Source organism: Notechis scutatus, chromosome 2 (assembly GCF_049901735.1).
Source record: "Notechis scutatus isolate UNSWTSFEM ecotype Mainland chromosome 2, rNotScu1.2, whole genome shotgun sequence".
In the NCBI taxonomy this organism is placed as follows: Eukaryota; Metazoa; Chordata; class Lepidosauria; order Squamata; family Elapidae; genus Notechis; species Notechis scutatus.
This window is the reverse complement of record NC_142010.1, coordinates 145,831,583-145,843,929: the sequence shown is the minus strand read 5'-3', so window position 1 is coordinate 145,843,929 and position 12,347 is coordinate 145,831,583. Positions and strand designations below refer to the sequence as shown.

Genomic DNA, 12,347 nt, shown 5'->3' with positions numbered 1-12,347 from the left:
AGGCCAACTCGCAGAAAATATATTTATTAACAAATCCAATGTGAAAATTGTCAAAATGGAAATGAAAACCCCAATTCAGCTGAATTTGCAGCAGAGTTTCCATTGGGGGAAAATGTGTAGGATATATTTTGTAAAACCTGATACTTAACACTGAAAAACATGCTGTGTCAAGTTTCCGATTACGGTTTCTAACTCTGCCATTTCTGTGTATCAAATAGGTTCCCCATGTATTAGCCTGATTCCACCCACAGTAGCATAGCAAGAAATACAATGCATCTCTGAAGTATACTGCAAACTAAATTTCAGATGTGTTCTTCAAACACATCCCCACGCACCGTATCAGCTGATTATACCTGGCCAGCCTAATTTGATTTCTGCTAAATGTAAAACTCATTGCTGCCTGCAAAACCCAATTACTAACACAGAATTCTAGCTGCCTCAAACTATATCTGTGTCAGGAGACAGAGGGGCTAACGTGCAAAGAGAGTTTCAGAAACCAACCCGATTGTGCATATAGTTACAACCAATTCAAACAGACCTTTGAATGCGTAAAACACAGGTTGATGGATCTGTTATTTCACATAACGTGAAGAAAATGCACAAATCCATCACCCCCTGAGGAGACGATGAATCAGTTGAACATAGCTCTGCTATTCTACCTGCTTGGGATTGGGATCGAAACAACTGCGTCTGGCTCTGCAAAAGAGATGCCGTGGCTTGATTGAAATCCAGAGTTCATTTAGTCGAAGAGCTGTCAGACCTATTGCAAATCTTAAAGCTAACTCCCCATTGCCTCAAACAAGATTCTCCCAGCCAGCTCAGCACCACCTCATCCTGTAACTACTGACAGGATCAAGTCTTCTCCAGCACTGACAAAAGAAAGTAAACTAATGAACATCCCATCAAGCACCAGCAAAACAGCCTTAACCAGTTCACGGTCCTCCAGAGGCACTGTTTCCCTGCCATAATACAGCCTCTGTTCCCAAATCAATTGGAGGCCAGCAGATTGGAGAAAATTGCAAAGTTGATTTATTTATTTATCAAATGTGTATGCCGCTCATCTCATGGGGTGAGGTGACCATGAAGCAATTGGCTACAAGACAGGCGTAGCTCAAGTAGATCCAGATACAAATCCTCACTCAGCCCTCAAGGACGAAGGAGGGATTGTGAGCTAGTCACTCATTCTTTGCCTAGGCTACCTACAGGGTAGTCAAAGAAAATTTGTTTAAAAAAAAACCTCATCTGTGCTTCCTGGAAGAGAAGTTGAGGAAGATCATTTGGTATTCGTAAACTTTCTTCTGAAGATTTCAGTCAAGATCCATGAAGGTCTATAATACTTATATAATAGTGTTTTTCATTCTGTCCTCACATACAAGTGAGGACACACCTATGAAATAGGTGTGGCATCTGCTCGCTAATGGCATCTCCCATTTGGTCCAGAAGATGAACACTGAAAGGAATGGGTTTATGTAGCATTATGCATGCCATTCAGCCCTGACAACAAATAGAAGATTGAAGTGGTTCTCTTCTAGAGCAAGGGTGTCAAACTCGATTTCATTGGGGGCCGCAATCGGAGTGTGTTTGACCTTGAGGGGGCCGGGGGGCATGGCCAGCTCAATGTCACTTGTGTTGGAGGCACCTGTGATGCCCAAATGCTAAGGCAGGACCCCTCTCAGACCCTCCCTCTCATTATAATCTCCTTCCTTCCTTTCCTTCTTTTTCCTTCCTTGCTCTCTTCCCATCTTCCCTTCTTTTTCTTTGTCTTTCCCCTTTCTCCTTTCCAGTCCCTTCTTGGATGCTCAAATGCCAAAAGGGAAACATTTCTCCTTTTGTTTTGTTTTTAGTTTGTTCTGCTAGCCTAGCCCTCTGCCAGTGAAAATGGAGCTTGGGGAAGGCCGCACACAGCCCTCCGGAGTTCCGTTTTCACGGGCAGAGGCACGATGGACTGTTCCCTCGCTATTTCCAGGGTGGGCCCATGGGCCAGCTCTAAGCCCCACGCCGGCTGCATCCAGTATGCAAGGCCAGTCTGCAGGCCTTGAGTTTGATACCCCTGTTCTAGAGTGTTCAGTTCTCTTAACATTCATCCACAACCATCCAGGCTCTTAAATGGTTACAGGGGCCAGGACTACCAGCACAGTTCCATCCCTATCAATCATCCAATTGTCAGGAGGAATAACTGAAGTTGGGCAGCCAGGCAAGGAACGTCTCCCAACACAGATCTTAAAATGTACTACCTGCCAAGCTAATACATAAGCTGTTTGAAATTAACAGGAAAACAAGACAGCAAAAAGATGCAATCTCAAACAGTTTAAAGAAATAAATACACTCATAATATAGCCATTAGATTACATAAATGAAACAGCAATGGAAGGTGTCAGCAGAAACATAGGTCAAGTTCAATTATTCAGACAGCGCTGTAGGCTAGGAAAATGGAGAATGACTTAATTTGCCTCCTCAGCTTTAAAGACAGGAAAAACTCAAGTAGTGAGATATTTCTTCAAGCACAGATCAATCCTCTAAGATGAAGAAGCTATTCCTCAAACCCAACAGGTAGATTATATTATCTCAGTGCAATCGGTTTATATTATTTTGGACAGACTTTTACAAGGTTTGAGAGAAATTCAGTGATTACATGTAAAATATGGAAATCGTTTGCCATTATCTTTTTCCATATTTTTTTCCCCAATTTCCAATCTAGCATTCTGGAATTGCCTGATGGTCTCTCTCAACCAAGTGTTAACCAGGTCCAGCACTATTTACCTTTTAAAGATGGGCCATAGTTGGCTAGGTGCTGCCACTTGCTTTAACTTTCCAATATAATGATTGGCATTAAAAGAACATTGCAGCCTTACATACCCCATGAGCCGTGGTGGCGCAGTGGTTAGAATGCAGTACTGCAGGCTACTTCTGCTGACTGCCAATTGCCAGCAGTTTGGCAGTTCGATTCTCACTGGCTCAAGGTTGACTCAGCCTCCTATCCTTCTGAGGTTGGTAAAATGAGGACCCAGATTGTTGGGTGGGGAAATATGTTGGCTCGGTAAACTGCGTAGGGAAGGCTGTAAAGCACTGTGAAGTAGTATATAAGTCTAAGTGCTATTGCTATTGATATTTCCCTGTGTGTAGTTTCATCTAATGTTAGTATAATCTTTGGACATGTTTGGACAAGGAATTCAGCTTATTCTCTAATTTTCCCCCACACTGCCTGATATTTCTTGAGTAATTTCTCTCAACCTCCCTTCAAGGGCGGGGGCGCAGGTGTGATGGGAGTAACAATTCAACCCATCTGAACTGGACAAATCTGCTCCCTTTTGTACAATATCTAGCACATCTGTGAGACCATCACTACCCAACAATACAGAATGGAGGCTAGAGATAAGGGATGAAAAATGCTAAGTCGGCACCACACTCTCCCATAACCAAACCCACACATGGCCAATATAAGAAAAACAAAATCCAGAATACCTTCAACCTCAAAATGGAGACTGACAGGTTATGATATTTTAGGACTTGATATCTGCTGTCATCTAGTGGTGATACAGATTTTTTTTTCAAGCCAGATCTGGTAGCTCTAGAACTTCCAGCTTCAATCTCCATTGAGAAAGACACGGGAATAAATCGATTGTTTTGATCAAAGAAAAAAAATGCAAGTACTTTTATTTCTACCTGGAAACCATTTCTGGACTTTGTGCTTGAGGTGGAATATAATGAAACTTTATTTTTTGGTTTTTACCGATTAGAAAGACTTGTTGTTATAGAAATAGCTAGTTTAAACTATTCTGTAAAAGTAAAAAGTTGAGGTTTGATGTTAATGCCCTATTCTATATATCATAAACACAAAAAACACAGGTATTAAATTACTTTGTTTACAGGACTCAAAAACAGAGTAGAAAGATAAGATCAAGTATATTTAAGAAGCATGATAAGAAGTCCAGTCTTGAAGCAACAGACATATCCTAACAAGGAATGCTGAAAAGACCTCCCCAGCCTACCCTGGGCAAACTTTACAAATATATCTACCAATCAAAAGCTAAACCACAATGGAAATGTGGTAGAGAAGGATTCTTCACTCATCTTCTCCTCTGTAGAATGTCTTTCACAGCTACAAATGCAATGGAAAGTCTTCTTAGAACACAAGCAGCCCAAGGCCCATCCATAGTTGCCAGTCACCTTCTCATCAAATATGTGACATTCAAACAGTCCAAACCCCACTCAAGCACAACCCCCTCTGAATCCTAAGCTGCTACAGCTTCAGCATGATTTGCCTTCAACACCTGTTGTCTTCCTCCAAGGCAAATGTCCCAGAACTGACATGGACAATGGAACCTGAGTTCCATGTAAGGAGATTTCTGACTTCAGTTATTGATAACCTTGAGACTGTCCGTTCCAAATTTAATCTACCCACTGACTATGCCTGAGCAAAGGAAGGATGGTGGAAATCCATGAAGGGGATTGGAACTCAGAAACAAACCTTCTTGATGATAGCACCCTCACTCTGAAATACTCTGCCCTCAAGATTACAAAAATATATTTTTTCAGAGACCCCTCCAAGCAGAAGCTGCATCAGGACTGATGATAAGCATTCAGATCAGGAGAGGATAGTTTACATTAATGTTTTGCTTGTGTTATATTTATTTATGGTTTTTATTTTATGAAACCAGTTTAATGACATAGAGCAGTGGTCACCAACCAGTGGGCCGGGGACCACTGGTGGTCCGTGAGAAAATTTTGGTGGTCCACAGAGAAATGTCACCCCCAAAGCAATTAATCCAATTAATCACAAAGACTCATTTCTGGTGGAGTTTGGGGGAGGGAAAGAAATACTTCTGTTGCTTCTGCTGCTTTCCTTGCATGAAGCCAAAAGTCTCTCTCTCTCTCTCTCTCTCCCCTCCCCCAGAATGGAGCTGGAGACGGTATCCTGCGATCCCAAATAAAGAATGATCGATCGGTAGGAAAACGAGTTGGGGAATTTTCCTGCAGACTTTTGGGGGGATTTTCCCAGGATTTCTGATCCGCGGGATTTAAAATGATAAGTTTGGTGGTCCCTGAGATCCAAAAGGTTGGTGACCCCTGACATAGAGTAAGCCATCTAAAATCAAACAGATAAATAAACTCCTCAGCAATATCACTCTGCCAGGTCTGAAACAGATTAGGGAACAAGAGCAGCAGGAAATAAATATATATTGAATGGGCAACCAGGAATGATTAGGAAATCCTCAAAGCTGATTTTCCAACACAAAAGAAATATTCCTTTCATAATATTCCAGAGCAATCCAGTACTACCAAATATCCATTTTTTTAAAGTATAAAATCCTAAGTGGCAAAACAATATCAAAGCCCTGAACAAAAGTGAAATTTCAGCCGACATATTTCAGTTTCCAAAACAGTAAGATTTGTAGCTAGGAAATATGAAGAGTCTCAGTATTGCCTACCCATGATGGATGCTGGAAGCTATACTGCACTAATACCCATAGGAAGCCACCAGTTCCCCATCCTGGTATTCTGTAACATTGTTTGATCATCTATAGGTCTGTAATTATACATCCCCAAGTATATTCAGCCCCAAAAGATGCTAACCAAGAGATAAAGAAAGGCATGGACTAAAAGGTGTCTAACAAACTGTTAGATCCTTCTATTGCCTTATAAAGAGTCGAATTTTGAGGCGCTGGCTCCAATATTTCCTTCTTCAAACCCTCCTTCCAAGTTTATTCAACCAAGAGATGGCTTGATGAAAAGGTACTGGGTTTTGGGGTTTGGGGTTTTTTTTTGCCGCTGAGGGACAGGATCAAGGGGAAGAGATGGTAATGAGCATGGAGTTCCTATTCCTTGGAGTTGGAATTAGAAGAAACTAATGGGAAAAAAACTCACAAATGACAACAGACTGAGTTCCAGTATAAATAGAATGCAGGCAACGTATTTCAGAATTTTACAGGGCATATCTTCTACATGACTCCATCATACACAGATGAACATTATGAGGACCCCAATCATCGGTGACCTACGTCCATAAGTGGCAAGTTATGTGTAGAAGCTAACAACTCAAGACGTACACATAAATATATACAAAGAAGGAAATCATATGGAAAGTTTGCCCAGATCACAGTTTAGCTGTGGTTTGTATTACATTTAAATCAGGTTGCAAAATCAGGAGATATTGTTTGTTGATAAGTTTATAGGATAACACAGCTGGAAAAGGCCACTGGAAATTATTTAAAACATTGTAGCAGCTTCCCTACAGGAAAAAGCACAAATGTTGAGAGATTCTAAATGTCAAGGGGATAGATTACAGAAAATAAGGCAGACCTCTATAAAATACAAAATAACAATAAAGTATGTATTGATTTTCCTATGCTTTTAAAATACTGTATTTGAATAAGCAAGCCAACCCAGAAATGGAGAAAATACAATTTGACACAATGCATGAAATATCTGTGGGAAATATAGCCACAAGATATGCACATATAAAACTGAATAACCAAGGGGAAGGTAGAAGGATAATTCTGGGCTCAGGAAAAGAGTAAAGAACACAGTTCCCCTCATTTTGTTCTAATCAGATTAAATCCAACATAATGTAATTAAAATCAATTTTCCATAAGTCTCCTGTATCAGCTGTAGACTCACACAAACATGCCAAATATTTATCAACACAAAAACCTGACTGAGACATAGAGTTCTAGCATAATATTTTCCCTAATATCTTAATTTTTAATATATGGTTTTTTTCTTTCATGGAAGTCATGCAATTTTCCCCTCAAAACAAATATAGGAAGAAATAAATTGAGATTATTTCACAAAATATAGTGCTCTTTCACACATTTCACTACAGCACATACAAATTTGCCAACACGTAGATGTTTTACAAGGTGCACATTAAATCCCTTGACTTGCATGCCAGTATGATATCTGAATGTGTCATCTTCACAATTTGCTGTTTCTAAGGGCTCCTCGGAAAAACAGAAGTAGAGGAAAGCACCTCTGAGCTTTTCCATTCTCAGTTTCCCTCGTTATAATCTAGGAACAAGCGCAATCTGGGATGGAGTGGTTGTCTGAAGGACTAACAATGACATGAGGACTGAGGACATGATGCCATTCCCAATCTAACATCACAGACTCTTGACTGCCTGTGTAGTTCCTGCAATTTTGAAAACGGAAAGAGAGCAATTGGCCAAGGTCACCCTGGTAGTTTTGTGCCAAAGGCAGGACTAAATCTCAGTCTTCTGGTTTCTAGCCTGGCACCTTAACTGCTATACCAAACTGGTGTTCATATACCTAGATATTTATCCTGAGAATGCAATGGAAGCTTTACTGCTGAATTAAAGAGTCTCCAAAAATAATGATCAGATAATGTTTAACAGCTTCAGTTTGTAAGCATGGGGAGATGCCATTCAGTCCAATGATTCTCAAGATGATATTGGACAAAATTTCCATTGATTGTGCTGACTACAACACCTAGGGGACAAAGGACAGTGTCACTAATGTCAGCCCGTGACATCTATTCCAGATGTAGATTATGGCAGCTGACGTCTAAAACATCTGGAGGCCACCAGATTCTCTACCTCTGATCTTCTCTGCTTAACTGTAATCCTCTAAAATTTCAGAACAGGATCCCAACATCTGCTGCTAGATCCCTTTAACTAGAAATGCCAAGGATTCATCCCAAGAACTCCTACAGGCAAAGCAGATGTTCTCCCATTTTGCTGCAGTCCCATCCTGACCTTATGAGGCATCTCTCAATTCTGTAACCCATCGCTATTCCAGACTGCCCCCCTATAATAATTTGGGGGTGGGATTCCAAGTCGGGAAAAAACAAGCACGGAAGGTTTACAACTGGTCACACTTCAGCCACTCCACTGCCTTCCTCTTCTCTTTTTAAGTATGAACATATTTCAGTTAATTAAATTTGCCAGCTATTGACAAAACATCTCTTTTGTCCCGTTTAGTCCTTTGAAAGTGCTAACTATTCACATTTAGGTATTAATCTGTGCTCCGGCTATTTTAAATATCTGGCACTCAACTTGACAGATGATGCCTTCTTTTCCTCTGGAAAGCTTTTATAAATTGCCCTGTTGAGCTAGAACCAGATTCCTAAAGAGCTAGGATACAAACCAAGCTGGAAAAATGACTACACGGATGGCTCAGCCCTCTAAACTGCAAGCACGCTGCTTTTCCTTTTAACTCAACTGTCATGGTTGGATTTTCAAAAGAGCTCGGTGTGATTTAAATGATGTTTCTCCATTTCTTTTTCAAGTTCATTTTCGGAACTACCCCAGTAGGTAGCTTCGGCTGAGAGATGCCAACCAGCTCAAGGTCACCTAGTAAACTCTGCAGATTAGCCGGCATCTTCCGTTTGCTCTCTGCAGGTTTGCATACAACAGGTAAGATAATGAAAGCTAAAAAGGCAGGGGATTCTAGCGGGGAAAGGACACCTTCAAGTCATGTTCCTGCTTTACAGGCCCACGATTTCAACGATGCCTTTCCATGAAAGCGGCAGCACGTTAACGAATTCCAACCAGGGAAATATGATCCCTCTGCTATCCAGATGCACCGCACTACACAGCCCCATCAGACTCAGCCCTTATGAGCAACTTGGTGAGCCAAGCTGAGAACGATGGGACTCGTCGTTCCAAAATGTCTGAACCATGTTGGATCGTGGGAAGGAGATTTCGGAAGCAAAGTTTACACAATGATATTGTGGCTTGGAAACAACAGATTTGCAGGACATCCCGCAAGTTTCACTGATATAAATTAAGTCCTGAATCCATCAAAAGGGACACCTTCTTCTGTATGAAAACCAGGTTGCTTTGGGCCACAGATCTCTTTGTGGTCTGGGGGGGAATGATGCATAAACTCAGAACTGTCCACTGAACAGGGACTGCTTCCCAGGCAAACGATAAAAGGATTCTTCTCTTGAGTGCACTGGTAAAAGTCACCTCCAAACTATGCAATGCTTTGGGTTATATCTCTAGATATTAGGAACAATAATAACACTAGCACTGGAAACCGCTAAGCAGAGAGAAGGTTAGCTAAGCCATCTATAAGGCAAGGAAGATTTCAGGCAAAGACTCTTTGAACTGTATGTCTATGGAGATTCTCAGTCATCCAGGCCCTGCTTGTTCCAAAGATGCTTTTTTTTTTTTTCAACAGGCAACTGGAACTTTCTTGTTTTTCTCTGAAGACCTCTCACTTTTCAACCAAGAGATCTATCTGACCTGTAGTTTCAGTATCTCCTCTGTAATACCACACACGGTGTATGCAAATTGTGGTCCACCACTTGGAACTTTTCAGAGATAGTGAAACGCTATTCTAATATCTACTCTGTGGACCTTTCTAGCTCAGTAGCTAAACACAATCTTTGCTGCAGGCCGTGAAATACTTTTAAGCCTTCACTTAATCATAACAGCAACAAAAAGACAGGTGAGAGTTAATTGAGCTGAAGACAAACACAAAAAGAGAGGGGTTTTCTATGTTTAATTGTATACACTTTAAACATAGTGTATGTGTACACTATGTATACACCTTTTGGGGTGGGTGGGTTGCATAATAACACGCAACACACCGTGGACAATAAATGCCAGGATTAGTGGCGGGCAAGTTTTGTTTGAACGTACATCAAGGTTTTAATCCTCAAATGCAAACATGACAACAAACATCTTTTAAAGGCACACTCACCCCATCACTTTGTTTCATACTAACCAGCCTTCCCCCCCCCAACACACAAAGAGAGATGGCTGGCAACAGCAGGAGTATGGAAGGGGGAGGGAAGTCCCACACCAAAGCAGCTTGAAGCTATTCAGCCAGTGCTATTAATTGCTGCGGCAGGAAAAATAAAATAAAAATAAAAGCCCCCCAGCGGTGAAGCTTGGCAATACCCCACCGTACACAAAAAAATTCAGCATTATCAACTCACTCGGGTGCACGGAACCTTAACTGAACCTCAAAGAAGGGAGTCGGGTTGACCCGGACACAGGGAACCACCGGATGGCCCCTTTTCCTATCGAGCAGGGGAACAGCGTTGCAAACCAAGCATCCTTTCCCATTGCCATACACACACACTTGTAGCAAACCCTTGCCCGCCGACCAAAGCTGCCAGGCTAAGTCGGCCTGCAAGAAACTGGACGAGAAGTATCCAAGGCTACCGAAGACCGGAAGGGAAGGTCGGAAAGTGATCGGGACAAGGAAAAGGGGGGGGGACAAGCAAACTAAGCGCAGAGAAGACGGAACGATTTGAACCGTAGGCGAGACCCGCGATAGGGTTACTCACAGTGCCCGGAGCTTGACCCACATCTTCTTACTGGGGGCAGACTTGAGCTCCAGAGGGGAGGGACAGCCCTCCGGGGACTCCAGCAGTTCGAGGTGCGGGGACTCCATCTCGGGATCTTTCCAAGGCCAGCGACGACGGGATGGAGGAAAGAGAAAGAAAGGATGATCCCCTTTTCCCCAAAAGGACCCCGCTCGCACCTCTCGCCCCACGGCAATCTTCGGAGCCCCGCTTCCCCGCCACCTCCGTCCCTGCTGAGCGGCCTGACCACAAGCGCCCACTCCTTCAAGCCACCCCACCACCACCACCACCTGCAACACCCCCCCACACACACACTCCTCCGCCTGCGCGCTAGTTCGCCGCGTTACCGGCTGATTTCTCGGCACTCATCTCTGCCTCGGGAACTCGCTGCCGGCGCGGGTGTAAAGGCGCGAGGGGCGGGATCGGGCCTGAATCATCCTCCGTCGGGTGACTGGCAGCCGATCCCCCCGCCCCGCCGCTCCTGTGGCAGTCGGAGCGCCCCCCCGCCATCATGGCCTCCCTTCAAATGGGGTGGCGGCTTGGAGGCACCCCCCACCCACCCACACCTTTTCCTTCTTCTTCCCCTCTCCACTGGAGCCAGGCTTCCCTCTCCTTCCGCGGCACCCACGCGTGAAGGGGGAGGCGGGGGGAAACCGCGGCCACCGCTGCTCCTCGTCGCCGGAGCCGCGCCTGGAGCCGCCTCTTCTCCAAATCCTCTCCCTTTGCGAGGATGCCCAGAAGCGTCCCGGGCTTGGAATGGAAGCTAAAATGGCCCCGCGCAGGGCCGTCGGCCGCCCCCTTCCCTTGCCGCAGCGAGCGCCCGCTTATCCCCGAGCCCACATCCACAGCCCGAGCTAGGGCCGGCCTTGCAGCCTTGTGCGGGGCAGCTTGATCTCGCTTAAAGCAGTTACCCGGATCTGCTCGCCCTTTCTGCCGCGGGAGACCCCGGTGCGCCGTCCCAACACGGAGCGATCCTGTCAAAGGTGGCGCGGCGGTGGCTCCTGCTGCTGATTCCTCCGAGCGCATCCGGATGCCTCAAGCTTTGATCGCTCGCAGCGCAACTTTCGGCGAGGGAACAACGCCACGGCGGCGAAAACGGCTGGTCGGCTGGTCCCTGTTGCGGCAGGTGCGACGCGGCGGTGCCTGCTGCGCCGCTACATTAAGAGGGAGAGGCTGGCCGGAGAAAGGGAAGGGCAGGGAGCGAGGAACCAAAAGCGCCACCCAGTTGCTGGTTGGTCCGGTTTTCGGGGTAGTGCGCGCCTCACACCGCGGGAGCGAGGTTGTTTTTCCGGCCCGGTGGCCGGCCCGTTGCGACAGATTCTCTGAGCACGTGCAGAGGAGCCCGAAGGAAGAAGACCTTCCGAGAGTCGCTCACGAATACGCAGGACGGCCCTTCTCCATTTTGCTCCTTAGGTGCCGGTCCCGAAGAAATAGAGCGCGTAAATTCTGGAGACAGCGCGCATCCATCGAGAGGAGTTTAAACGTTGGTGGTTTGATCTGATTTCCCCTGGAATGATCTCTGTCTGGTCTTCTCGATCACTCTGAAAGACAGCCTTATACCAAAAGGGGCTTGCTGTTTTGTCAGTCCTGAGTCTAAGCCATTAGTTTTGATGGTTTCAGGATTTTATACATCACTCCTAATCCTGTGAAAGAGAAAAAAAACTCCACTTTTTTTAGTCTCGGCAGGTGGCAGCACCCAGCCAACCCAATTGCTCTTACAAAAAAAAAAAAAAAAACAGTCTCTGGCTTATTTAGCCCTTGAATGGGAGACCACCAGGAAATGCCAGGGTTGTGGACCAGATCAAGAAGTCAGGAAAAAAAGCAGCCCTTCGAAAGAAGGCAATGAACAACCGCTTCTGTATTCTTGGCAAGTCAAATGACACGAAGCCGTATCAAAGCAGTTAGCAGAAGTCAAACTCAACAGTCTCATACTAGAGACTGCCATCTGTGGCTTCCACCAAATCTTTTTAACTTGAGCTATTTTTAAGCCCCAGCTGAGCTCCAGATGGTAAGGGGGGCGGGGGAGAAAAATCACTAAGCATCTGCAAAGAGCCTGTCATTGCTGCCATCA

At 44.6% G+C, this 12,347-nt stretch overlaps 1 protein-coding gene across 2 annotated transcripts in view; it reads right to left on the bottom strand.

Annotated features, from left to right (window-relative positions):
* Positions 1–11,526, bottom strand: part of PDE1B (phosphodiesterase 1B) — a 153,499-nt gene extending 141,973 nt beyond the window's left edge. The window contains exons 1-2 of one of the 2 annotated variants that reach the window (XM_087956529.1): positions 11,188–11,526; positions 10,259–10,373 (exon numbers count right to left, since the gene is read on the bottom strand). In XM_087956529.1, the coding sequence (XP_087812655.1) occupies positions 10,259–10,373; positions 11,188–11,302 (230 nt within the window). In that variant the 5' untranslated portion in view covers positions 11,303–11,526. Of the gene's footprint in view, positions 1–10,258; positions 10,374–10,623; positions 10,750–11,187 lie in introns of those variants that run through there. The other variant, XM_026673879.2, reaches the window with a different exon arrangement.
* Between the last annotated feature and the right edge of the window lie 821 nt (positions 11,527–12,347).